Raw genomic sequence first — 27850 nt, 5'->3', positions numbered from 1 at the left:
GTCTGGCTTTTGCTTGGCTCAAAACACCAAGACCACACTTATCAACATCATCAATAACAACCTTTACAATTAAGAACATAGTTTGTTATCCTCCAAGCTTTCTGCAGCATTTAACTATCAACCATTCCACCAATGTGGTCTTTGACTGCCCTACATTGTTCTACAGTTAGCTGTGGCACAGTTGGTAGCACTCTTGTTTAAGGAGTCACCAGGTTCAAGTCTCACTCTAGGGTGTGAACACAAAAAAAATCAAGGTTGACAGTCCGGTGCAGTACTGATACATTAAACAGGGGCCCCATCTACCTGCTTGGGTGGATGTAAAGAATCACACGGTGCTATTTCAAAGAAGAGCAGGGCAGTTATCCCCAGTGCCCTAACCAATATTTATCCCCAAATCAAAGATCAGAAAAGAACAAATCATCTGGTCATCATCACACTGCTGTTTGTGGGAGTTTGCTGTGTGCAAAATTGGTTTCTGTGTTTCCTACTTGACAACAGTGACGACAATTCAAAAGTACTTAATTGGCTGTAAAATGCTTCGAGGCATCTGGTGGCCTTGAATGGTGCTATATAAATGCACACCTTTTTTTTCCCTTTATATCTACTTGTCCCTATTTTATATATATATATATATATATATGTATTATATACACACACATATATATATATGTTTCTTCTAAATACCCAAAGGCTGCCATTATATGTTCCACCTCAGCAACATCATCTATAGAATGAGATCAGTTCCATTCATATCCACTGATGACACTCATCTCTACCTCATCACAGCCAGTATCTTAACTCCAGATTTGTCTCAATGTTGTCAGACTCTCCAATATCTAAGCATTTAATAAAACAAAACTTCTCTTTAAGCAGTGTGAAGACAAAACCATTGTTTCCTGTGTTACAACAGTGACTACACTTCAAAAATACTTAATTGGCTGTAAAGTACTTTGAGAATTCCAGTGATCCTGAAAGGCGCTATATAAATGCTTTGAAGTCAGCTCCAGTTAAAATACTGACTCCATTCACCTCAAGACTGAACCAAATGGTGAGAAACATCATTGAACAAACTTGAACTAAACCCCATAAACAATCCACAACCAGGAGCATTCACTTCCATCTTCCATCACCTGTCTCTCTTCCTTTATCTTACCCCAACTGTCACTGAAATCCTTATCTATGCTTTTGTTACCTCCAGGCTTTTCTTTACTGACAAACTAAGGTCACCCTACACAAACTCCCAACAATTTCCAAAACTCTACTGGTCCAACACTATCCTGCATTAGGGCCTGACTCGTCCATACCCCTGTACTCCCTGACTTCAATTGGCTCCCTGCCCCCAATGCAATGAATTCAAAATCATTGTCTTCATTCAGAAATCCCTTCAAGGCCCTGACCCACCATATCATGCAATTCCTCCAGGGCATGTCCTTCAGTCATCTAATTGTGGCTTCCCTCACTCATCGCAGTCCGGCTTTTTATAACTCTTCCCCTAAACCTTTCTGCCTAACTATTGCATTTGCCTCCACCTTAAAACCCTCCTCAAAACTTCTCCAAAGCCTTTTACTACTGATGCTATTTCCTCCGCCAACATATCTAATGCTTATTTCCTTCCAAGCTTTTGGAATAATGCTCCAGACCTTGATATGTCTACGAATCACTCTTGTAAATTAATCACCAGTCCTCGCCCAAGTACTTTTCATACTTTTATACTTAATTTTAGCTCCTAATTTAAAATGATGTTTTTGCTAGGATAGGGAATTCAGAACAGGCTTGATTTGCGTAACTGCCAGCAAGTCTGCTAAAATTAATCTGTAAGTCAGGAGATGCAAATGGAAACAACATATCATCATTGGTAACCATAGTATTGCACTCTCTCTCTGAACAATACTGCCTCTGAAGAACCGAAAATTACACAGGAGTCATTTTTACACATTACATACAGAAGACATTAAATAGTTAAAAAAATGCTTAATCTCCCCTAAGTTGTTCTTCCAGCAGTTCAACAACATAATAGTTAAAATAACTAAGCTTTAAAACAATTAAAGCTTTACAATATTGAAAAGAAAATGAAATAAACCTTGTCCTTTCAGGTAATGCATAATTTTTCTGTCTTGCCCTATCTTTAACCAAATTACATTTTAGGAATTCCAGATGGTCTTTATGATGCTCATATAACAAAACTGATGACTTGGAGAAGCAACCGAGCACCATTAACATTCACAGGGTGAATGGTTGTGATGGACAGTTTACTTGTTAAATGCAAAATAATTAGGGTTTCGGTTCATCACTGATTCATATTTCAATACTGCAATCAAAATGGGTGTAACTAGATTTTAATCATTATCATGTCAATTATGTGATAATGTCATTAACCAGTTAGTGATCTGCAGATTAGTCCAAATTAGCAGAAAGGACAGCAATAAAATATAAATAATTATTACAATGATTTAGATTTATGTTACAGATGTCAACACAAACCACAAAAGATCTCAAAAGGCCCACAGGAAGTGATGAACATTCTAATATTATACTGTACATTTCAGGGTAAAGGGGAAAGCAGGATCTACATGTTACCAATTAGGGAAACTTACATATATTGCACAGATATACAGGCTAATGCCCCTTTCGATTAATCTTCCATGTCTCCTGTGACAAATTTAAATAACCTATTCATTGCACAATATCTTCTACTCATTAGAGTCTCAAATTCATGAAGATAGGAAAGCTCAAGAGATAGCGAGAGTGAAAAAATAAGTATATTTTAACCCTGGATTTTAAAAAAATTCTGTTGCATACAAGTAACAACAAACCAAAAAAATAGAAATGGTAATTCGGTTCTTTAGTCACATCCAGGCTACACAGCAACATTGCCTCTCTTCCAAGCTGCATCCTAACTCTCCAAATCTCCGTCACCTGCATGCTATCTGGTACTAAGTCCTATTTCTCTCTTATCCTTGTCCTTGAATTTCTATTGGCTCCCCATCCCCAATGCACGGACTTCAAAGCCCACATATATGAACACTCCGTGCCTTTGTCCCACCCTATCCATGAAACACTCGAACACTATATCTTAGCTTGCATTCTCCGCTCTCCCAATGATAGCAACATTGTTCTCCCCTTCCTTTCTCTTCATCACAGCTGACAGAGCCTTCAACCATCACATTCTAACATTTTGGAAGTTTCTTCTCCAAACTCTCCAGTTTGCTAAATCTCATTTTACAGCTGCAAATATCTGATTTCGTAATTCAGACATTATAGGAATAACATTTTAGCTGAGAAATTGAATCTTAAATTTAGATAAAGTGAAACACTCGGTTGAGAAACTGGTTAACAGGCCTGGGGCAAATGCAATTCAAAGAGTAACCTGTGTTTAGTTAATAAGGTCAGGGCTGGAAGTGAGAAAACTTAAACAAAGGGTGACCCATCTCAGAGCTTGGTAGGGACATGAGTTCTACAGTTATTTCAATAAAGGATTTAAATTATTCATGTAGCTCCCAGATCAAAGAACTAAAGAAGAGGGTTTCTTGAAGGAACAAGCAAGTTTGGAAAGAGGGTCATTAGCTCCACTGGAGGATATAAATTATTCACATGAGACCCAGAATCAAAGGGTTGTTTTGAAGATAAAAGATAATTGATTTAAATTTCTATTTGGAACATCCTAGGTGTGCCACATCGCCATGGAGATAGGTTGCCAGGAACTACTCTTTTGTGTTTTGGGTTTATCCGTGTTTTTGCTCACAGAAACAAGCAGTTCAGCTTGGGAACACAGTGTCGAGGGAGCAAAATACATAAATGTCTGCACCTTAAGCAGACAAAGTAATAACTTTATTATTCACTGTGTAGAAACTCTCACTCATCTAGTGACTGAATTTGTGAGGAGGAAGAAAGGCTGGAAGATTTGTTCAGCTTGGAGCTGGGGGAAGAAATCTACAGTAACCCTCATAATAAAAGGCGTTTAGCCTGGGGGCTGACTGGGAGAGAGGGTTCTGTGCCAGTCCAAAGCCAGGACAAGGAGCAAAGAGGCCTTTAGGAACCACGGGTATTCTTGATTTTTAAAATTACTAAGCAAGAATGCAATGAGACCCAAGCTCGAGCTGAGGAGTTCACAATTGTGAGATTTGAAGGAAAAGTTGGAGATTAACTTAGCCAAAAGTTAATGGAAGGATCCTCATGAAATTTCATACCTCAAAGAATAGCTGGAACACTGAGGAGAAACCAAAGTGGATTCCAGAGAGATGAAGCATATATGGTTTGATCCCAGGAGATGTAAATGAGCCCTCAAGATCTTGCAATATATAAGGAAACTCTCCAGTGGAATTAGGAAGTAATAGGGGGAATGAGATTTATACTCCAAGTCCTGACAAGCTGTAGGGTTAATTTAGTTGTGGTTGTTCTATTTTCTTTTATCATACAGTAAGATTATGTTTTTGTTTAAAAACATGAAATCCCGTGACATTGCTCTTTCAGCTAATCACTGGGTGTTTGAATTTCTCTTTAAACATTAACGTTCTCTACAGAGATACTAACATTACCCTCAAAGACTTTGTGAAAACCTACTTCCTCGGCTTTTCCTTTAGTCATCCCTTCCTCCCCAGTTCCTCTCCTAACTCTTGCTTATTGTTCATTTGCAATTCTTCCCCTACCATGAAGCACTTTGTGATGTTTTGCCACTTTAAAAAGGTGCCACATAACTTGCTGTTAAACAGCTTCATTCCTTCCATTATTATCCTAATAAGGCCTTCCATACAGGAAAGATATTTAATAAGTGTACACAAAACGTTTAACTGTGATAAGCAAATACTGAGATGCATGTTTTTTTTGTTGGAGAGGTTCCTCTTTCAATTAGAAAGATACAGGTGTGAAGAATGGTTGGACTAGGGTTTGGTCTTCAAAGTTTGTGCTTTAGCGGTATAGAATTGATTGCAGTTTGGCACTGAGCAAACTGAAGCTAAACAATGAGATCACTCCACGAGGATCCCTCACAACACTCCAAGCTCAGACTGTTGAACTCAGTACAGAATGAAATCAACATTTCAAGAGACCGCCAGTGGCCTTTTAAAACTTTGAACAGGATGTTTTGATATTAGGAGGGTATGGATTCAGAATAAACAGCCTGGAAAGTAAAGCACTGCACGTCCACAGCATAAAACACTGAACTTTTCACTTCACTTAGATGCTGAGCAGTCAAAGGTGATTCTGCTCTATAACAGGGTCTACTGATTATACATAACTGCCAATGATTACTGTCAGGTCACTAATTCAAGTATACCTACAGCCTAAATGAGAACCCTCGGGGCCTAGTTCCTATCTCTAGTCATTCTCTTATTTAAAAATTCCAGCAGACCTCCCACGGAGTTGTTCATGTTAAATCAGTGGACAGACAGTTTTATAATAGGAGCATTATGCCACATAACCTACAAGATGTTATTCTGTAACTGTGCCTGTGAAAGGTCACGAGGTCTAATTGATGTCTCATCACATTCTGAGATCAGTTAAAGAATAATTGTGGATAGGCAGCTTGCCGACAAAGGAAAGCAATTTCTGGCATCTTACCTCCACTTTCCGATTGACTACTAATAGTGACATCATCAATGCTACTCAAGTCTTTTCGAGCTAGAAGGAATACAAAAAAAAGGGCAGTTTACTTAAATACAAATCTTACCAACCATGAAATTTCAAATATTTTTAGACTATTAGTAGCTAAACATTTCATGATTTCTTCTCATTTCCCTCTTCCCCTGTTTTCTAAAAAGGTCTTCATTCACATTCTGTACTCCTCCAAGGCATGAATAACCTGCCTGATCTCAGGCATCTGCTGCTCTTGAACCAGTCAGCTTACTACCATTTGAGACTTCCCAAATCCCCCAAATATCAAGAGATTTCAACAGCTTGATAAGGCAGACAAATCTCAAACACAATTCCACCATTCTTCAGTTCAAGGTTTTAATACACAATCATCCTACAATAGTGAGCTACAGATGATGTACTGTCATTATTAACAAAGTCTTATTAACAAAATTTACAGTCCAATCCCAAGGAAATTAGAGACCTCTGCTACTCCAAAGCGCTAGTAGGCAGATATTCATTATATGAAAGACATATTGAGCTGAGTAATAATATCTGGTAAGAAAAACCATCTTTGTTATTCACTTTATTCTCATTTTTCCTGGTTTTTCTCCCCTTCACAAACCAACTGTGGCCTTACATCCTCTACATCCTCCAACTGGGCAAATGATATGGCCCAGGCTAAGCACATAGCAGCAATAAAGCAAGGGGAGAAGGTTAAATACAGGATCCATATTAGTTCACTGACTGTCCTAAAATCTCTCTTGGAACTGAACTCACTCTCAAGCAAAGTTTTCTCATGAATTTTTGGCCCACATATTAAACTGAACGTAAAGCTAGTGAAGGCATTTTTAAATACCTGAGTTTTGATTTGAACATCTATTTGAGGTGTACCCAACATTACAAGTATGGGTAGGTTGGCAAGGGCAGAGAAAAATCCACAGGCAATGAACTCTAAATCTTATATGCAATGGGTCTTGAAAGTAATATTGGAAAGCTGCCTTTAATTTGGTTGGTTTGCATATTTCTATTTCTTAGTTGCAGAGATAATCATGTCTATTGTTAGGGAAACAACACGATCAGTAACCTGGAGTGGCACTGAGCTGAATAGGATGTGAGCCACCGACATTTATTTCATTAAAACCTGCACTGTTAACTGGTCTCAGCTGGAGTGCCACTGGACAAGGGAAGTAATCAGCCAGCAACTCCATTCCTGATCATCATCCTGTGGCCCTTCCTAGAAAGAGCTGATGTTGTACACAGACAATCTTTGGATTCTCCATGGTTAAGGGATCAGGTAGACACTAACCACAACCCAAGTTTATACATTACAATTATGACCCCTTGGGCAGAGTACATGAATGCTGTTGGAATCTATGCAATTACACTATAACAATGAATCACTGGCAAATTGGAAAAGAATCAACATGGTCGGCCATGCATGGCTACACAATATATTGGGTATTTTGGATCCTGCCTGCGATACCACGCACTGTGAATTCTCATTCACAACTGCCTTGCTATGGAAAAAGGATTTCCTCTCCTCACCAACACAAACAAGGAAGGGGAGAAATGCTGGGATAACTGACGCTGCTTACTCTCAACTGTGTCTGGCTGGTCAGTTTAAATTGACATTGTTAGAAGTCATTTAAACAGATTGCCCAGCCACTTTACTGCAATTGCTATGAGCCCTGGGAAGTCTGTGTAAATAAACTTGAGAAAGACAGGTATGTAATTCCACAAAAAAATTGTACAAATTTTATTTACTGTTTCCAAAACAGTAGGACATTTTTTCAGTTCTTTAGAGTAACTTCAATTCTCCACTAGAACATAAAAAAGCCTAAAATTCATATAGGGATGAATGGCATAGAGTTCCAGTTGTAATGCTTTGCCCACTGCACTGAGAGCATGGAGAGTGTGTAAACTCAAGAAGTTTATGAACATATTGCGAAACCATCAAAGGAATGGATAAAGGTTGAATGGTAAGTGGAGGAGGTCATTGCTGTGATGAAGCAGCAAAGTAGGAGAGAGAATAAATCGACCACTAAACAACAAATTAATGGAAAAAAAGATTCCGATAAAGCCATACAAGGAGATATTTAATAGTCACTAAACAAAGACTTAGTGAGAAATCATTCATGGTAATGTCTTTAGAAATGAATGGTGCTAAGCCCCATCAAAAATTTGGAAATGTCCAAGTCAGTGAAAAATGATTCACCAAAGTGTTCAAGAATAGGTTTCCAGAGGTACAGAAAGTAGGCAACAAGGTGCATAATGGAACAAATGTGCTGAAATCAGACTAGAGATTTGCCAAAGATGCATAATTAGAGTTAAAAGTAGCTCCCATCACTTTACAAAGTACCAAAGCAAGGTCAATAAGATGATCACTTGAAGAGAAAAAACAATTAATTATCTTAAGGTTAAAATGAATGCAAGCAAATTTCCAAGAAGCTCTGGGTTAGGAGTAAGAAATATGAGTATGATGAAAGTGATGCCATTAGGCCCTATCGCCGGCGTCCAGAGTCCAAAAAACTTGGCACAATAAAACTTCATTTTCACCATTTCGAAACAACAGAATGGAAGAATAGAGGAAGATTGTTTAACAGGATCATCAAGATTAGTGTGAGAAATAAAGGTCAGCATTGCTTTTTAGAATAGTTTGCAACAGGAGAAATACAGGCAAGTCAGTTTTACTTGAAGTTATGTTTGTATACAGCCAATTCATTTGCAAACTCGCGTAACTTATTATAAAATATTACAGGAAGCCTAAACCACTGCTTTGCTTTTTGTAATTTACACCAGGAGGGATAATCATCCCTCGATTCCACATTAAGCCAATCTTTATACTGCTGCAGCAAAATTCTCTCTCTCTTCCACACGAGGGCAGTAAAGTCCTTTGCCTGTGAATCTAGCTGTAAAGCTACAAAAATTCACAGGGAATCTACATTTTTGTACAGGAAAGTGTTTTTTTTAAACATGGGGGTGAATTTGTTAGTTTATCACATTAATAGAGAATTAGATTTTTTCCCCCCATTATTGCATCAGGTGTCAGTGTCAAGAGTCTCTATTTAGCATAGATTGAAACATTGTGCTCTGCCGCAAGTTGCGTCTTATCCCTTATTGCACCAATTCAAAAATTTAATTTCTCATCCCGATTTGAAATGACCATTTAGTGCCAATTCATGCACAGTTTTACGCTGTTCCTCGAACAGTAATTGATAACAAGTCTGACGAAGTGTCCGCCTCAGAAATGATAACTCGTCTGCTTGCTCCAAAGATGCTGAATGGTCTGGAGTGTTTCAACATCAGCTTGGATTTATATAGCACCCTTCAAGGAATAAAACATTCCAAGACTCTTCACAGGTGTGTTATCAAACAAAATTTGACACCAAGTCACATAAGGAGATATTAGGACACAGAGAAGAAGAGAGGCAGAGAAGTTTAGGGGGAAATTGCAGAGCCTGGAACCTATGCGGCCGCCAATGGTGGAGCAAAGAAAATGGAGGATGTGCAAGAGGCCAGAATAGATGCTGCACAAGTATTTGGGAGGGTTGTAGGTGGTTAAAGAGTTAGGGTGGGGCAGGGTCATGAAGGGATTTGAAACAAGAATAAAAATTTTAAAATACAGCCATTGCTGGACCGGCAGCCAATGTGGGTCAGCGAGCAGAGGGGTGACGGGTGAACAGGAGTTTGTGTGAATTAGCACACAGGCAGCAGAGCTTTGGGGGAGCTCAATTTACAGAGAGCCAGAGGAATGAGTCAGGCCAGGAAAGCTTTAGATAGTAGAATCTGGAGATAACAAAGGCATAGATGAGGGTTTCAGCAGTAGATGATTTGAGGCAGGGCAGAGACAGGCAACGTAGGAAGGTGCATGTAGGCAGTCTTGGTGATGGAGTGGATATGGTATTGGAAGTAAATCCCAGGGTTAAATAAGATGCCAAGATTGCAACCAGGCTAACTTAGCCTCAGTGGTCACATAGAGGGTTGAAGACAGTGGCCAGGGAAGTCAATGGCTTCAGTCTTCCCAATATTTAACTAGAGAAAATTCCTGCTTACCCAATACTGGATATTGGACAAGCAACATGACAAATCAGAGGCAGTGGAGGAGTCAAAAGAGATGGTGGGGAGGTAAAGCTAGGTGTCATCAGCATAAATGTAGAACCTAACATTGCAATTTCAGATTACATTTCCAAGTGGTAGAATGTGGCTGAGAAAAAGATGGAAGCCAAAGATAGATCCTTGAGCAACTCCAGACCTAATGGTGTGCATGCAGGAAGAGAAACCTTTCATTACAAGTAGTTCTCTGGCTACGACTGGTTAGGTAGGAATGGAACCAGTTGATGGCAGTCCCACTCAGCTGGGCAATGGGAGGAGCTGCATTGAAAGAGGATGGTCTAGACAACTATGCAAACTGCCATGGACTGTTTGTTTTTATTTCAAATTTCCAGCATATGCAATGTTTCGTTTTCATTAAAATAAACATCATTTTGGGTCCTTACAGTCAGCAGACAGAAGACTTAATCCCATTAGTCAGAGTTTGAAATACAGTCAGAGGTAAAACTACAGCTAAATTTTAGCTGTCATTCTGCATTCTCCAGAATTGGCTACGCAAGGTTCACATGATGTGATTTTCACATGGGCCTCGAAATAAGTGGCCAGAGCTCCCACCAAAAACAAGTAGCAGCCTAAAGACTTACGCAAATCGGGGTCCTATACCAGTTGCAGAACCCCATTTGCAATTTTCAGTGCCAATGATTGGACTGCACAGTCCATCCAGTGGGATTGGGGGAGATGGAGGTGTAGTAATAATGTCACTAGGCTAGTCCAGGGCCCAGGCTAATGCTCTGGCGACATGGGTTCAAATCTCACCACTGCAGCTGGTTGAATTTGATTAATAAATCTGGAATAGAAAGCTAATCTCAGTAATTGTGCCAGGAAGCTAATGTCGATAGTCATTAAAAAATCCATCCAGTGGGACCAGGAGTTGAGCTGTCTAACCAGTGATCATTAAAGGAAGCATTGCAGACTGCTCAAAAACAGGTACATTTCAGGTGCAAAAGTGACTTTTAACAAAAAGAGTGCAAGTTACAACTTCCGACATTTTTTTTAAAAATACACAAGTATGAATCTAACAAAAGTTCCACTTTTTAATGTGCATGAATTGTCTTAGCTTTTGAGTGGTTCTTACCTTCAGTACTGCCATCTGATAAACTATCAATCAGGGACTCTGAACAGGGATCTACTGGCCCAATGAGCTCTGATCCATCGTAAACTTCACCATCCTGCAAAATAAACTTTAAAATGTAATATGGCAAAATAAAAATCCCCTTATTTTCATACAAAAGATTTTTTTTAAAAGAACAGCCAGGAAGCTATTTTAGATCCTTGAATACAATGCTCTCTAGCCAAGAGGGCAGGATCTCCATCAGTGCTCTTCTTGAACTGGCTAGGGGACCAACATGTCTTCTGAACGGCTGAAAATCAAAAACCTGTTTGGTAGGAAAACAGCTCTATTCTATGGGATTGATTAGAGACAATCCTAATACCTATAATAAATTTTCAACTATTTTACTGTAACTCACATTGTTTAAAAGAAATTCCTTTGCTGAAAGTGTTCACAGAAGCTTGGGTCATGTTGGCACAGGTGCCCTTCAATACCTCGCCCACATGGCAAATCTTCATGTCTGACGCTAGACACTGAATAGTATTCCACAAGACCTCTTTAGTTTCATTTGAAAATAAACTTCCCCTTCGTGCAGTTGACAGATTCAAACCATTGTAACTTCCACTTCAGGCCAGCTTGGGGTCGAAGTTTCTAATTAATGCTGTGCAGTGGCAGCATTAGTATCCCTTTTGCATCTGTACTTGCAAGTCACTCTCCACCCCAATTTCAGCAACACAAATTGCTTGAACAATCTTTGAACGTTAATATTTACAAAGAAAGCGCAAATAATGGAACTGTTGGCACTGCAAAAGAGGTGAGAAATCAGGAAAGGAAATTTATCCCTTGCCTCTGGAAAGTAACTTGTAGATGGAACTGGATTCCCACTAGGATGACACAACCTGATTTCACATGTTAAGACTTCTACTGTAACAAGAAAAATAGGAGCAACATTGTCTAAACACTATGGGTAGAATTTTCTGGCTGGCCTGAAGGTAGCAGAGCCCGCACGCTAACGCTTAAAATGTTGCACACTGACGTCGCACGAGCGTCCCGACGTCAGCGCGCGGCATCGCGATATTTCGGTCAGCAGATGCGCACCCGCCATTATTTAAAGGCCTCGTTAAGGCCCTTAACTTGCCCATCATTGACGATTTTGAGGGGCCCGTGCAAACTTCGGCTCGGCGCACGGGCCCAACGGGCAGGCTGGTAGGTGATTTTTTTTACAAACCTCATCCAGTGGTGGGATGAGGTTTGATAGCGGTTTTAAAAATGTTTAATAAAGTTTTTGTTTATTTCATTAACATATCCCATCTCGTGTGACATTTTCACATGAGAAGGATTTATTAATTTTTTTATTGTTCTATTTTTTTATATTTGCCAGCCTTTCAGTGCTCTCCCTGAGGCAGCATTTAGTCTCAGGGAGATGTGCACTCTTTTGTGCACATGTGCGAAAGAGCGCACTCTGACAGTTGGGGAATTCTCTCCCCCACCCCCACACAGGAAGTGCATAGCGCTTCCCGTCGGGCAGCCCGCTGGGCGGGCCTTAATTGACCCGCCCACTTAAAATGGCGGCAGGGCCCATTTTGGCGGCAGGCGGGCAGCCAATCACCGCCGCCAAGCCGGTGAGGCCTGCCCGCCCATCAAGGGCAAAATTCTGCCCTATTTGTGTGGGCAACTTATACTTTTAAGTGCTGAACAAACTTTTCCATTTTATTTTTAACACAACCGAAAATCCCAGTTCACAATTTATACTTTACACAGTCCCTTAGGTGGGCATTCAATCCAAAGTGATTCTTAGCTCGAGGGCTTTCTTTTGTTCTCTTCCTTTCCCAGCTTGGTAACTTTCAACCCCAGAGCTGTCTTTCATGGCGAGGGGTTTTCCCTCTAGTGCAAGCTAGCTGAATCTTCTAGCCTTGTTTTAAATACTCATGAGCTTGGTCTTTTCAATTCAAGCACGAGCTCCCACCTACATTCCTGCGTGGTGAACCATACAGACTCAAGCTGCTCCCTCTCTCTCAGATCCTGGCAAACAGACTATGCCTTTGAGTTTTCAGGGATATCTTAGAAACCTTTTCTTTCTCAAAGCCCATCTCAATGGCAACATGAATCACAGGGACCTTGTATCCAGATAGAAATACTGATTAGCTATCCTCAAGATCCCAATTCTCTTTTATCTTGGAAGTAAATGGACAGTTTAAAGCATAACTGTTTACAATCCTATATTCTCAACACCTCCTCGGGACTTTGGAGGCCAGAAGTATAACTACTGTAAACACAGATGCTGCAGCAAAAACAAAAATACTGCTGATGCTGGAAATCTGAAATAAGAAAAAAAATTGCTGAAAAATTTCAGGTCAGGCAGCATGTGTGGAGAGAAAGAGCTAATCTTTCAGATCAGTGACCTTTCATCAGAACTCAGATGCTTCTGCCATTGTCTCCAAGTGTGAACACCTTACGCATTCTTTCCAGCAAAACAACCAACGTTTCCCTTTAATCTTTACCACATCACCTAGGCCTGTTGTTAGGCAGACTTCAGATGAGGTGACATAACCCCCTTCATTTATCCTATTTTAAAGACACAGTCCTGAAACATAATAATCTTATAAATCTCATACTTGTAACAATAGATTGACTATTAACCTGTTTTAGAACGCTATTCAGTAAACTTTAGTCCCTGCAATAATTTTCCTAGTCACCTGGTGGCACTCAAGTATTTTCCATCGACCAGGCAGAGGTGACAGAAGCACAGCAGTTGGCTTGAAACTTATCTGACCTATTCACCAGCAAGATCAGCCAGCTATATGAAAAGGTTGTTTCTCAGTACATGGTCTTCCATAGGGTTAAAATGGTTAAAATAGTTCAACTATCACTATGTGTTAAATTGCCATCTTGACGTACAATGAAGGCAATTTTAAATGAAACCAGAAAATGCTGGAAAAGCCCAGTAGGTCTGGCAGCATCTGAGGAGAAAGAGAGTTAATGTTCAGAGTCTAATATGACTCTTCTTTGGAACTCAATTTTAATTTTAGTGACTTTAGCGATAACAAAAACAGGGAACACGGAACTGGCAACCTGTTTTATATCCCTTTCTATTTTTGCTGAATTCCATTGAAATCAATACAAATTAAAAGTTAAGATGTGAAACGGGTTGCTAATTAGCTATCACCATTTTACACTACTGCAGTCAAAATTACCCCTGATTAGTCATTCAAGTGTGTTAATTCAATTCCCTCAATAAATCAATGGAGCTACCAGTCAGATTCCAGAAGCTCAGCACGCATTCCAAATATAAACATCTGCATTCATTTAGATAAAAAGGCCAGCCAGTCTAACAAGGAGGAACAAAGAACATAAAAATAATTAGATGCAACTGTTCTTTTTTGAGCAGTAGTTAGCGATAGGTAGACTTGTCCTCCCCAGCACTTCAAAAATTATGTACAGTTCTTACAATGTCACAGTTAGCAAGTAACATACAAAGAAGCAATCATCTTGGTCAATAGTGCAGAGCGTACAGTACACATGTAAAAACCACCTTATCACTCTCAAAATCTAAAGTTTATCACATTTAACAGGTTTTTTCCAAAATAACTTCCTCAGTTTCCGTGGCATTATTTAAAAAATAAAGGCATGAATGAGGCAACAATGCAACAGTCTGATGTCTCACATGAAATTTTAGCAAACAGAGGGTTACAAAGAAAGAACACAGGCCGTGCCATCTACAACTTGATAATACAGCATATACAATGAATGTTACAGAGGGGTCAGTCTTAGCTCAACCAGAGACTTGAGCACAAAATCTAGGCTGACTTCAATGCAGTGCTGAGGCAATGCTGCACTGTTGATGTTAAACCGACGCTCTACTTAATTTCTTGGGTATAAAAGGATTCCATGACATTATCAGAAGATCAGCAGGAGAGTTTCCCCACAGTAACGAGGTAGGGATCACTATTGGGATTGCTAAAACCTAATTGCTGGGTGATTGCTGGTAGACGATTAAACTGAGGTTCATCTGGCCCTGATGAGACTAGATGAAGCAGAACAGGGGAACTGTCTTGGTACCCCGCCTGACTTTTATCCTTTAAACACCACCACCAGAAACATATCATCTGGTCGTTGAGTTTATTGATTTTTGTGGGATTATTAAAAAAATTAATTCATGGGATGTTGGCATCGCTGGCTAGGCCAGCATTTATTGCCCATCCCTAGGAACGGTGATATATTTCCAAGTCAGGATAATGAGTGGCTTGGTGGGGGACTTCCAGGTGGTGGTGTTCCCATGTGTTTGTTGCCCTTGTCCTTCCAGGCAATAGCGGATGTGGGTTTGGAAGATGCTGTCTAAGCAGCCTTGCAGTTCTTGCAGTACATCTTGTAGAAGCTACACATTACTGCCACCTTTCATCGGTGGTGATGGGAGTGAATGTTTATGGATGGAGTCCCAATCAAGTGGGTGGCTTTGTCCTGGATGGTGTTAAGTTTCTCGAGCGTTGGAGCTGCACTCATCCAGGCAAGTGGAGAGTATTTCATCACACTCCTGACTTGTGCCTTGTAGATGGTGGACAGCTTTGAGGAGTCAGGTGTGTTACTCACCAAAGGATTCCTAACCTCTGACCTGCTCTCATAGCCACAGTATTTATATAGCTAGTCCAGTTCAGTTTCTGGACAATGGTAATCTATACTATAATGTAATAGATCATGAAGCCAGCAACAAATTCGTCCCCACCTATATCTTTAAATGACGAGCATTACTAAGTCAAACAATATTGTTCTTTCACTGCTAGGACCGTTTTTATATTCCAGCTAGAATGCAACAGCATTAATTTTTGGAGCAGATCACATCCTCCTCCTTCCTACAACGTAAAATGGCTTTGGATATGATCTACCCAAGGTCAATTCTGAATGCAAATTTATGAATTTCCCCAAGGTCATCATAAAAGTGAATCCTTTCAATCAAGGTTGAAACATGCACAAAAACAACTTGGATATAACTGGCACAATTTATATGTTAATAGTAACCTCAAGAATTAGAAGTACAAAGACTGATCAATACATCTCCCTCATAACCAGCTCCGCAGATCGAGGGACTACAATATTTACGCTTTCTTACTCAGAACCATAGCTGCATACAAATGAGAATAGGGAAAAAAAACTTTCATTATATAGTGTCTTCAGTGAGTATGGGTCTTGCAACCTTGAAAGAATCCAACTAAACAGCTGTCCTCCAGTCCCAGTGTTAGGTAGAAAGAAAGCATTTTCTGACTCCAGTCTACCATAGTTAGAACATTCCTTCCCTGGACCTGCTAGCAAATTGACCACCAGTAAGGTACAGCCTTGACTGAAATGTTTCTGCAGCCACTTGTTTGCATTCTACTTCTTATTTCAAAGTTTCTTAATTTGAATTTTGCAGATTGAAGTTGAAATCTTCCTCCTGTATTATTTTATTAAAACTGAATAATGGAACATTTTCAAACACAAAAAACTGCTTTGAATTAGGAGGAATCTCGGCTATTCTAAAATCCTAGAAGGTGGATTGGCCGGAGGAATAATGCTGCAGGTTCAGCAGGCAATGTCTGGATTTTCACATTTCCAAAGTGAGTTTCAGTGCTCAAAATTATGGTCCAAATTAATATTGACCTTTAAATACATACGTTAATACTTGCTGCAGACTCTCCTATTTAAAAATAGAGAAGACAATTAAGAATTAAAATCCATGCAAAATGCATCATATCTACATTCTTTTCAAAACAACAGCTCCAAGTTTATTTCCTGCAATCAAAGATCGAGGAAGGCTTCCAGAGGCGCTGGAGTCTATAAATATAATGTGGTCTTTAAAGTGAACAGCTATATGGAAAAAGGTTAAAGGAACAGCAAAACATTGTTCCAAACTTGCATGACTTGAACTGACCTCTTGCTGATGTCAACACTTTAACACCAAAAGGGTGTTTGGTGCCAAAATTGACAGCTAACTATTAATAAAAAGCCCAAACCATTTTACAGCTTTCATTGTCAGTAGCATGGTTTACCTTTACTGAAACTGAAGTTGTCACACAGCTGCTAAGTCTCAGCCTGCATAACCCTACAGAAACACAGGACACACATGATCTGCACACAAACTAAATGAACAGATGGTTTGCTTTCCTGAATTTCTGTACACTGACCTCATGATCAAAGGCAGGAGTGCAAGTAGCACAGAAATAAATTGGACCACTTTAAAATCAAGATCAAACTCCTATTCTAACATCCAAAATGAAAAACTAGATTTAAAATTGCCATTTTCATTTACGGCAATATTTCTCTAAGGTGACGTCGAATACAACAGAACAATCGCAAGGGTGAGAGCTGTCATTTTAGACACCTGTTACAAGATGTTAGTAACTGCTCTTCATGTTAGATATAGTTGATGGTTCTCAATGACCATCATCACATTGTACACCTTGGTGATCCATACAACAGATTACTACAGTCCTACAACCACACTCAACAACACACTCTGACTCGGGTCTTTTGTGTCACCTCTTGTCCTCCATCACCATTTCTTTCACCTTACCACTAACCACCATGCCATCAGTCAGCTGGGGCCTATTCTCTGGAATTCCCTTGCCTCTTCATTTCATCTCTCTCCTTTCAGATCCTCCTTAAAAATCACCTCCAAGATTTCTCTCCCATTATCAACTACATTTTTACAAAATGTACATCATGTTTCAGATTGTTTTCTCTTTATCCAAAATTACTTTTACAAAAACGGGGCATCGACAGTATATACCTTAAAGAAATCTTCAAGCGGTTTGCTGTTATACAAGGCTGGGATATTAGCAGAGAACTGTAGGAGGTCTTCAGCACATTGTCTTCTTTCTTCAATCACAGTCTCATCAAAACGACCTGCAACCAAATATGTAGTTATCATATTTTTCCTAGTTTTATTTCCCCTATAATTATACTGACTACCCATTTTCCTCTCATAGCATCAAACATTCAACAGAAAGGGCAGGGTTTTTCAGGTGGCAGGGTTTCCCACCCCGGCACTCAGAGTCGACGGAGAATGTATCCCTGCCAATACTTGCTGTCCCACAGCCATTTTAAGGCTTGTCAGAGCATTAATTGGCTAAGGGCAAGACATCCGCCCCCATCTGGGGAGTAAATCCTAATTTTGGAGAGCTATCCAATTGGCCAGCAGCTCTGTAGTCCCAGCAGCACCTGGTTTGAGTGGTGGCCGCTACTTGGACTGCAGGCAGTCCCCAAAGAAGAGGAGGTGTTTATGGAGGCCTGGCTTCAGGCAAGTCTGGGGTATCAGCCCAGCGATGGGGAGCGAGGGGGGGGGGGCATGCAAGTTGGGTGCAGGAGCTAAATTTGAGAACCCGGGGGGGGATTGACAAGGGCATATGTCCTTTTTAGGGCTGCATCCAATGGGCACAGGGGCCTCCCAAATGAGGTGCCCACCCTCTTGCCCGACATCTGCTCGCGCAGTAAAAGCCGAGGGTCGCCACCTGCCACTTTAAAATAGCAGCTGGGGCAGGCTGAGGCACTTAAGTCGCCATTAAATTGACCTCAAGAACCAGTCCATTGCCTCCACTGACCCCAGTAAATTGGGACATAGGGCGGATAGGCAATGGATAGACCATGCGTTCTGTTTTACAAGCCTCCATCCTGCCTTCAAACTTCCCGGCAGTGGACTGTAAAATTCCGCCCAAAGTTTGTTTTTTAAATAAATCAGCACACGCTTTACAAAGCGCATCCTTAAATACAAACTTGAGTGAAATGATTCAAATCCATTCATTGATTTTATTTGGACTAGATTTATTAGTCACAGGCTCTGCTGTGCTTTAGTCCAGTCAACACAAACATAAAATATCATCAATTGACACAGGCCACCATATTCGGAAAGACATGGCTGGTTTCCATGACTAAATAGCACATCAACCTCAATATTAATTCTATTGTTGCAGTAGACTGCAAGCTGTGGGTAGTGCACAGCAAATCACAACAATCATATAAATTTTTAAAAATCATTATAATCCCAACATAATGAGACAAATCAAAATGGGTTACATTACATTATTTTCTTCATGCTGACTACCATTATTTAGTTGAGACATATAACCTACCACCAAATTAAATTGCACACCTCAGAGCCCTGAAGGGATGATGGGGCGAGTTTCTTTGAGAAGGGGTAAATGGAAAACTCTGAAGCTAATCTTTACAGTAGTGCATAGAAAGTCTTTATCATTTAGTGGGGCAAGCAAATGGAATATTGGTTTTGCATCGTATTCACCGAGAGCACATTTCCCCCACCCCCAGATACCAACATGGAATGTCCTAACTGTTCCGAGGACAGGTACACTGGTCCCTGGATAGGCCACAAGACAAGACACTTTCAACAAGTGAACTGAAAAACAACACTGTAAAACACAGTCAAAGAATACCAGAATTATTCAATTCTCCACAGCAATTGCAAACAGATTAAAGACAGGTCCTGATGCACTCATTGTCAAAAGTATCCCAGTGTCTGATGTGGAAGTCACTTAGAATACAACAAAAATAAATGATAAACAATTTGTCAGAAAATGAATGACATGCTTGTGAATAAACAGAAACAGTTTGCAACTTTTTAAAGTTTCTAAGTTATTCACTTTCATGAGTTGCATTTGTGGGTGCTTAACTCCATTATTGAGTATACTCAAGGCTGAGAAAGGCAGATTTTTGATCCCTCAAGGGATAGGAGACCAGGTGGGAAACTGGAGATATGGCGGAACATCAGCAATGATCGTACTAAAGAGTAGAGCAGGCTTGCGGGACCGTATGGTCTACTATTTCTTATGTTCTGAGTCAGATGGCTAAAGGTTCAAGTCCTACTCCAGGTATTGAGCACACAACCTAAGCTAACACCTCAGTGCAATACTGAGGGAGCGCTGCACTGTTGAAGATATGGCCTTTCAAAAATCAAGGCCCTGCCCTTGGCACTATTTGAAGAACATCAAGTCAGTTCTTATGGTGTCACAAACAATTATCCCTCAACACCCCATTTAAAAATAATTAACTGGTCATTATCTGAGTGTTATTTGCTTGTTGTTGGGACTTTGCTGTACAAAACTAGCTGACACAACAGAGACTACAGGCAGAATCTTGCCCGCTCACTTGGAGGTGAGGAGGAGCGGAGGACATCAGGTAATTGGGACAAGTTTCCGCCTCTGGCCAATATTGCCGGAAACTGGCTAGAAGGGGCAAAGGACTACCCACCCAGTCACAGCAGTTAGCCAATCTGCACATGTATTTAAGTGCCCAATTGTAGGCAGATTGGGGACCCGGACAGGATTTTCCCGGTGGCAGAGGGGGCCTCCACTGGAGGCAGCTTACAGACAGATGGCCCACAAGGCCTCTGACACCTCCACCCACCCTCTCCACCCCCCACAGACGTCTGCATGGTTCAGCAGGCCACAGTTGCAGGTCACAGTTGCAGGTCATCCTGTGGAGGGGTTCCTCCACACAGATGGTGGCCTGGGCAACTGTGGCCCATAGGTAATTGTTACAAAATTGCAAAGTCTTCAGAGGGCACCTCAAGATGGAGGCGACCAAGTGGTCCACCTCCTACAGCGTCAGCACCCACCTCTGCCAGTGGGGCTGCAATCTGCCCTCTGATTGGAGGGCCTGCAGCCTCAGTAACCCGTCTGCCATCTTCAAACTGGATTGGGGATGCCACTTCCTGGAAGATCGTGCAAGTGGGTGCGATGCCAGCAAGCGTGGGGTGGGGACTCAGAAATGGCTTCAACCTGTGATCATCTTTAAAGCAGTGAAGATTCCACCCTACCCTTCAGAAGTAAACCAACGACTCTAAAGCTGCTGAGGACATCCTGAGGACATGAAAGGTTGCATGTAAGTTTTGCTTCTCTAACAAAGACCTCTTTATCTATTCCCCTCACCCACACCAAACTGTTTTGTCTGTTGTATTTTCTCATATGGTCATATCTGTAGAGATCACACAGCTTACCTGCTGTATGTGTCAGCATATAAAGAGTCATTACCATCTGTTGCTCTATATCCAAACATCTAGCTACTGAATCTGTTCATCACACTTTAATTTTCCCTCTTTCTAGGTCTGATCTCTTTGCCCCCACCCCCGCAACTAAAGCCTTGGTTAATTTCTCCCCCATGACCTAGCTACCTTACCTAGATGGATATTGATATCAGTTCAATTCATATGAAGTCTCTTCCTTTTGTACCACTTCTTCCTGCTCTAAATTGTGCCCTAAAGACCGAAGAACGTGAAGCCTTCCTTTCTACACCATCTTTCCAGGAGGGTGTCAGCCTCATTCAGCGGTAACATGGTCGCCTGAGTGAAGGATGTGGATTCAAGTGCCACTTCAGAGACTTGAACACAAATTCGAGACTGACACTGGAGTGTAGCATTGACAGAGTTCTATGTTGTCAAAGGTGCAACGTGCTGGTTAAGATATTAAATCCCCTGTCCGCTCTCTCAGTTGAGTGTACAAAATCCAATGGCACAGTTTGAACAGAAACAGGGGAGTTCGGCTTGATGTCCCTGCCAATATTTACCCCTCAATCAACATCACTAAAACAGATTATTTAGTCATTACATAATGCTGCTTATAGGAGCTTGCTGTGCACATAATGGCTGCCCCATTCCCTATATTACAGTTACTATACTGAAATTCAGAGAAAGTTCACTAGGCTGATTCCTGGGATGAGGAGTTTCTATTATGAGGAAAGGTTGAACAGGTTGGGCCTAGACTCATTGGAGTTTAGAAGAATGAGAGGTGGTCTCTTTGAAACGTACAAGATTCTCAGGGGGTTCAACAGCGTGGATGTTGAGAGGATATTTCCTCTCATGGGGAAATCAAGAACTAGGGGGAGCTGTTTTAAAATAAGGGGTCTCTCATTTAAGACAAGATGAGGAGGAGTTTCCTTCTCAGAGGCTTATTAAAGTGAGGATGACCAGCTCTGGGAGAAAGAAAGAAGGGACTCTTGTTCAGGGGACGGGGGGAGTTATGCTGAAGAGAAACCGGAGAAATGGAAGAGATGCTGATGAGATGGAGGGTGGGTGGGCGGAGTGGTGACAAGACCAGAGGAATTGGGGGGGGGGGGGGGAAAGAGGTGGCTGACAACACCAGAAGACCACCAGCCCCAACAACCCTCCCTCTCGGGCATGCCTACCCCCAGCAGCCCCTCTGGAGGGCTGCCCGGAGCCCGCCAGCCCCCCACCCCGCTCTCAGGCCTGCCTGGAGCCCCACTCACATCTGTCCAGAGCTCTCCACTGCCCCAAACCCTCAGGCCTGCCCAGAGCCCTCCACCCAACCCTCAGGCCTGCCAAACACCTCTCTCCTCCTCTCAGGCCTGCTGACAGCCCACCGCCTCCCGACCCCCCTTCCCGACTCCCACCCGCCCCAGGCCTGCCCAGATTCAACTCTTCTCAGGCCAGCTGCAAATCCCTGGGCCCGTTACAGACCCAACCCCTGGACTCAAGGCTCAGAGTGCCCCCACCGCTGGAAACCACCCCCCCCCCCACCCCCCGTATCAGGAACCCCCCAATCACACCTGCCCAAAGCCAGAAAACTGTCAGGAAGAAGAGTGCCAGTCAGTACTGTTGCTCACTCGTGGGTGGCTCTGGAGACACACAGTCTCTTCACTTGCTGCCAGAGGAATCCAGGAAAAATTCTGCCCCCGGAAAGCAATGCCCAGGACGCAGGGCAGGAAGCCAAATTCCAGGACAATCCTGGAAGATCCAGGATTGTTAGTCACCCTGGTTACTGTTTGAAATTCTCTTCCCCAAAGAGCAGTGAAGGCTTGGTCAATGAATGTACTCAAGGCTGAGATGGGCAGATTTTTGATCTACAAGGGAGTCAAATGATATTGGGGGGGGGGGGGGGGGTGGTGTGCATGGAGGAAAGTAGAGTTAAGGTTACAATCAAATCAGCCATTATCTTATTGAATGGCGCAGCAGGCTCGAGGGACTGAATGTTTTATTAAGAACATAAATGACAGGAAGTCAATGACAATACTTTAAAAAGTATTTAAACAACTGTAAAGCATTTGGACTTCCCAAGGGCAATGAAAGGTCATATATAAATGCAGGTTATTTAACTCTTTTTGCATGCTGCCACATCTAATTTATTTCTCTCACATATCCAGTACATGACAACAGGGCTAATACGATCCTTGTAGTCTTGCATTTTAGTCTAGGGCCTAACTCAACAAACTCTCTCTAAAAAGTCTACATTTCTCTTACAAAGTCTCTTTCCCACCCAAGTGTATCCTTCCTAAACTACAATTACGTGTTGGTATCCTCCCTTCTTGAGAAACTCATTCAAGTGTTTCACTCCATTTTTTATGCTAGCACTTTGGAGATGCCTTTAGGGATCCTTGGTCAAGAGCAGTGGGAAACCAAGGGATTGGGAAGCCTACAAAGACCAACAGAGGACAACTAAAAAAGAAATAAGGAGGGAGAAGATTAAATATGAGGGTAAACTATCCAGTAATATAAAAGAAGATTGCAAGAGTTTTTTTAGATATATAAAGGGTTAGAGAGAGGCAAAAGTGGACACTGGGCTGCTGGAAAACGACACTGGAAAAGTAGTAGTGGGGAACAAAGAAATGGCGGGCGAACTGAATAGGTACTTTGCGTCAGTCTTCACAGTGGAAGGCACAAGTGACATCCCCAAAGTTCAAGAGAGTCGGGGGGCAGAGGTGAGTATGGTGGCCATTACCAAGGAGAAGGTGCTAGGAAAACTGAAAGGTTTGAAGGTGGATAAATCATCTGGACCAGATGGATTACACCCCAGAGTTTTGAAGGAGATAGCTGAAGATGTAGTGGAAGCGTTAGTGGTGATCTTTCAGGAATCACTGGAGTCAGGGAGGGTCCCAGAGGACTGGAAAATCGCTAATGTAACCCCCATGTTTAAGAAGGGAGTGAGGCAAAAGACGGGAAATTACAGGCCGATTAGCCTGACCTCGGTCGTTGGTAGGATTTTAGAGCCCATTATTAAGGATGAGATTTCAGAATACTTGGAAGTGCATGGTAAAATCGGGCAAAGTCAGCATTGTTTCATCTAGGGGAGGTCATGCCTGACAAATATGTTAGAATTCTTTGAGGAGGTAACAAGTAGGTTAGACAAAGGAGAGCCAATGGATGTTATCTACTTGGACTTCCAGAAGGCCTTTGACAAGGTGCCGCACAGGAGGCTGCTCAGTAAGATAAGAGCCCATGGTGTTAGAGGCAAGGTACTAGCATGGATAGAAGATTGGCTGTCTGGCAGAAGGCAGAGAGTGGGGATAAGGGGGTCCTTCTCAGGATGGCGGCCGGTGACTAGTGGAGTTCCGCAAGGGTCAGTGTTGGGACCACTTTATACATTAATGATCTAGATGAAGGAACTGAGGGCATCCTGGCTAAGCTTGCAGATGCTACAAAGATAGGTGGAGGGACAGGTAGTATTGAGGAGGCAGGGAGGCTGCAGAAGGATTTGGACAGGTTAGGAGAATGGGCAAAGAAGTGGCAGACGGAATACAATGTGGGGAAATGTGAGGTCATGCACTTTGGTAGGAAGAATAGAGGCATGGACTATTTTCTAAATGGGGAGAGAATTCAGAAATCTGGAGTGCAAAGGAACTTGGGAGTCCTAGTCCAGGATTCTCTTAAGGTTAACTTGTAGGTTGACGCGGTAGTTAGGAAGGCAAATGCAATGTTGGCATTTATTTCGAGAGGACTAGAATATAAAAGCAGGGATGTGCTGCTGAGGCTTTATATGGCTCTGATCAGACCACATTTAGAATATTGTGAGCAATTCTGGGCCCCGTATCTCAGGAAAGATGTGCTGGCCCTGGAGAGGGTCCAGAGGAGGTTCACGAGAATGATCCCAGGAATGAAAGGCTTAACATATGAGGAATGTTTGATGGAGTTTAGAAGGATATGGGGGGGATCTGATTGAAACTTACAGAATACTGAAAGGCCTGGATAGAGTGGACGTGGGGAAGATGTTTCCATTAGTAGGAGAGACTAGGACCCAAGAGCACAGCCTCAGAGTAAAGGGAAGACCTTTTAGAACAGAGATGAGGAGAAACTTCTTTAGCCAGAGAATGGTGAATCTATGGAATTCATTGCCACAGAAGGCTGTGGAGGCCAGGTCATTGAGTGCATTTAAGATCGTGTTAGATAGGTTCTTGATTGGTAAGGGGATCAAAGGTTATGGGGAGAAGGCGGGAGAATGGGGTTGAGAAACTTATCAGCCATGATTAAATGGCGGAGCAGACTCGATGGGCTGATTGGCCTAATTTCTGCTCCTATGTCTTATGGTCTTATGGTCATATGGTCATAGCAGCAAATAGTCCATCTACACCCCTAATTATAGAATTGTTCACAACTACAGCTCTCCTATTCCATTTGCTGTCTCTATTTGTCCCTCATGGGTAACCCCTCATGATACAATGGTGTTAATCTTGGTTCATTTCACCGTATCTCCATCCTTGTATTCATCACAGAGAACTAAAGATGGAAGGACTGAAGAGGAGATACTTGTTCAACAATTCCAAACTGATCGGAGTTTTCTGTAAAACCCTCCTGTCCCCTCCTCCTCCAGTGTCATTCATTTCTCTTCCTCTGTTTCACTGGATAGAATTTTCCCCCCGTCGAGGGGGTTGTGCGGGGGCGGTCACGAACCCAATCGGGTCGGTGCTGCCATTTTACCTGATGCTCGCCCGGAAGCGCTGTGGGCTCCTTGTACGGGCGGGCGGGGGTTCCCTGAGTCGGGAGTGCACAGAGGTACCTTAGGGAGATTAGTTTTAAGTTTTAACAGTTCAATAAAGTGTTGTAAAAATTTCTATGACATGTCCCCTCATGTGAAACTGTCGCATGAGCTGGGACATGTGCGTTAATTTTAATAAAAATTTTTCTGAAAATTTTAAATCATTCATGAAACCTCATCCCACCCATGGATGAGGTGCCATGAAAAATGCTAAGGCCGCCTGGGCTCTTCGTCTGCCCGCCAACCTTAAGGTTGGACGGGAAACTTTCTCAATAGGCTTAATTAGTTCATTAATGCTGCGCGCCGGCCGAACTGAAAATCTAAATGACGCGCGGTGACTTCGAGACACACACCTGACATCACTCCGCATCATTTTACACCTTGGCGAGCAGGCTCCGCCCCCACTCGCCGAGCCGAAGATTCAGCCCACTATTTCTATTTGTGGGTTCAACACCTTCCGGAATGGGTCTTTCAGAAATCTTTCCTCCCCACATATGTTTCAAATGTAGCCAACTGGTCCTCAAGCTCAGTTATTCACTTGCTCAAAGAACACAACTTTTCAATGCTTCACGTGTGAACATTCATTCTGGAAATTCAGCAGGTTCAGGATATTTCAAATCTTACTTGTCACACAAATCATGAGACCACCACTTGCTCTTGTCATTACTAATCCCAGTTTCTTTCCTCTCTAGATTTAAAATTAAAAGAATTAATTCTCACATATCTGCCTGGTCTTGCACTTGGTCTCAGTGCTTAACTTCTGATCTCTCATGCAAAGCTCACAATCAGCACCTTACACAATTGGCTTCTCACAACTAACAGGTTTGTTATATAAAATAGATTTCTCATGGCAAATGGCTCAATGTTTGTGTTTGAATTGACACTGACATTCAATCTCGTTACAATTCTATATGTGGTGCAAATCATAAAATGCTCCAACCAGGAAAGCAAAAATTAATGATATGCATTAAAGAAGGAATTGTTTGACTACTTGAATCCTGTTTCCATCAGCAACAGGAATTTCCCCCCCAAAACGGTTTATAAACTATGGCCAATTATGGCCAACAGTTGACTGCTGGAAATTCAGAACCCACAAAGGCATTGCTGGCAATTTTAGGGGCAGTCAACTCAAGTGAAATCATTACTGTAAATCAATAATCAAATAGGTTGTTCTGGAATCAAATCACTGATTCCAACAATGACATATAGCTCCTTTAATCCTTGAGGGACTGCATTTGGGTCACAAATGCAGTCGTTTAAAAAAAGGTTTGGAATTAGTCACAACTGATTGTGTGTTATTCACAATATTGCCCTTAAATTTTCTCAGTCAGGATACCACATTCAACTGTATATATGAGGCAGCACTATACTCAAATCTCAAAACTGGAGATATAAAATATGGTCACAAACAGCACTTATTAAAAGCTGAAGCTATCTTGCCAAGGCACATAATTTACTGAGCTTCTTAAAAGCAAAAGCTGTATATCATGGCATATAAGCCAACCCAACATACAAGACAACCGTATTTTCACAGCCCCAGAAATTATATTTTTCATGTACTCAACATATATGGCACACCTGCTTTCAGCTACAACATGCTATACTCAGTAGTCAGACTCAATTTTTCACTCCACAATTGCATGTTTTACTTACCTTATAACTGGGTGAAGGGATCAAGCAGGCGATAAGGGCTGTGTTGCAAAGAATTTGTTGCCTTGGGGAATTTTGCATCAGATGCTAATGACTTTTCAAAATGGCAACCACTACACCCACACCGATGGTTCACTTTTATACTTGGCATATAAGTCGACCCTGGTTTTTGAAGGGATTTTGGGGCTTCAAAGGTCGACTTATATGCCAACATTCATCCCAATAATAGGTTTTTCATCCATTCAGCTAAGCTCATCAATATCAGATGACGTTAGTCAGTTTTTACACTAACCTGAAATGTGTCAATTTTTAAAACTGGCATTCTGCGGGTGAAGGAATACGTTAAAGCAATTTTAACTTGTAATTTCACTGCATCAGTACGTTATATTTAGTACAAAACAGAAGATGAACTGTGTTAAATTGCTTTGTTCATTAATAAAGTTGCTTTGCAAGTTTTCTAATGATTATTCATTTCTGGAATTGGAATCACTGTTGATTTATCAAAAGGAGAAAAGCATAAACCACCTCAATTAAATAGGCTGTTGTACCTTTAAGCCTTAAATGAAGTATACTAAGATTTGATTATCATAGGATGCTGATTAATGATAACGCAGGCATACCAGTTACTGGGTCAAAGTGGGAAGACATTAGATTGAATGCAGCGCTGCAGCTTTCAAGTACAGTTCTCTCAAAGCACTGACATGATTGCAACAAACCACAAACT

At 41.6% G+C, this 27850-nt stretch overlaps 1 protein-coding gene across 1 annotated transcript in view; it reads right to left on the bottom strand.

The window, feature by feature from the left end:
* rps6kc1 (ribosomal protein S6 kinase polypeptide 1) overlaps positions 1 to 27850 on the bottom strand; it is a 182846-nt gene that overhangs the window by 136581 nt on the left and 18415 nt on the right. The window contains exons 4-6 of the mRNA XM_078557053.1: positions 17493 to 17608; positions 10757 to 10850; positions 5557 to 5616 (exon numbers count right to left, since the gene is read on the bottom strand). Of these exons, the coding sequence (XP_078413179.1) occupies positions 5557 to 5616; positions 10757 to 10850; positions 17493 to 17608 (270 nt within the window). The remainder of the gene's footprint in view (positions 1 to 5556; positions 5617 to 10756; positions 10851 to 17492; positions 17609 to 27850) is intronic.

This window comes from Cetorhinus maximus, chromosome 14 (assembly GCF_964194155.1).
Source record: "Cetorhinus maximus chromosome 14, sCetMax3.hap1.1, whole genome shotgun sequence".
Taxonomy (NCBI): Eukaryota; Metazoa; Chordata; class Chondrichthyes; order Lamniformes; family Cetorhinidae; genus Cetorhinus; species Cetorhinus maximus.
This window is presented reverse-complemented; position numbering and strand designations above follow the sequence as displayed.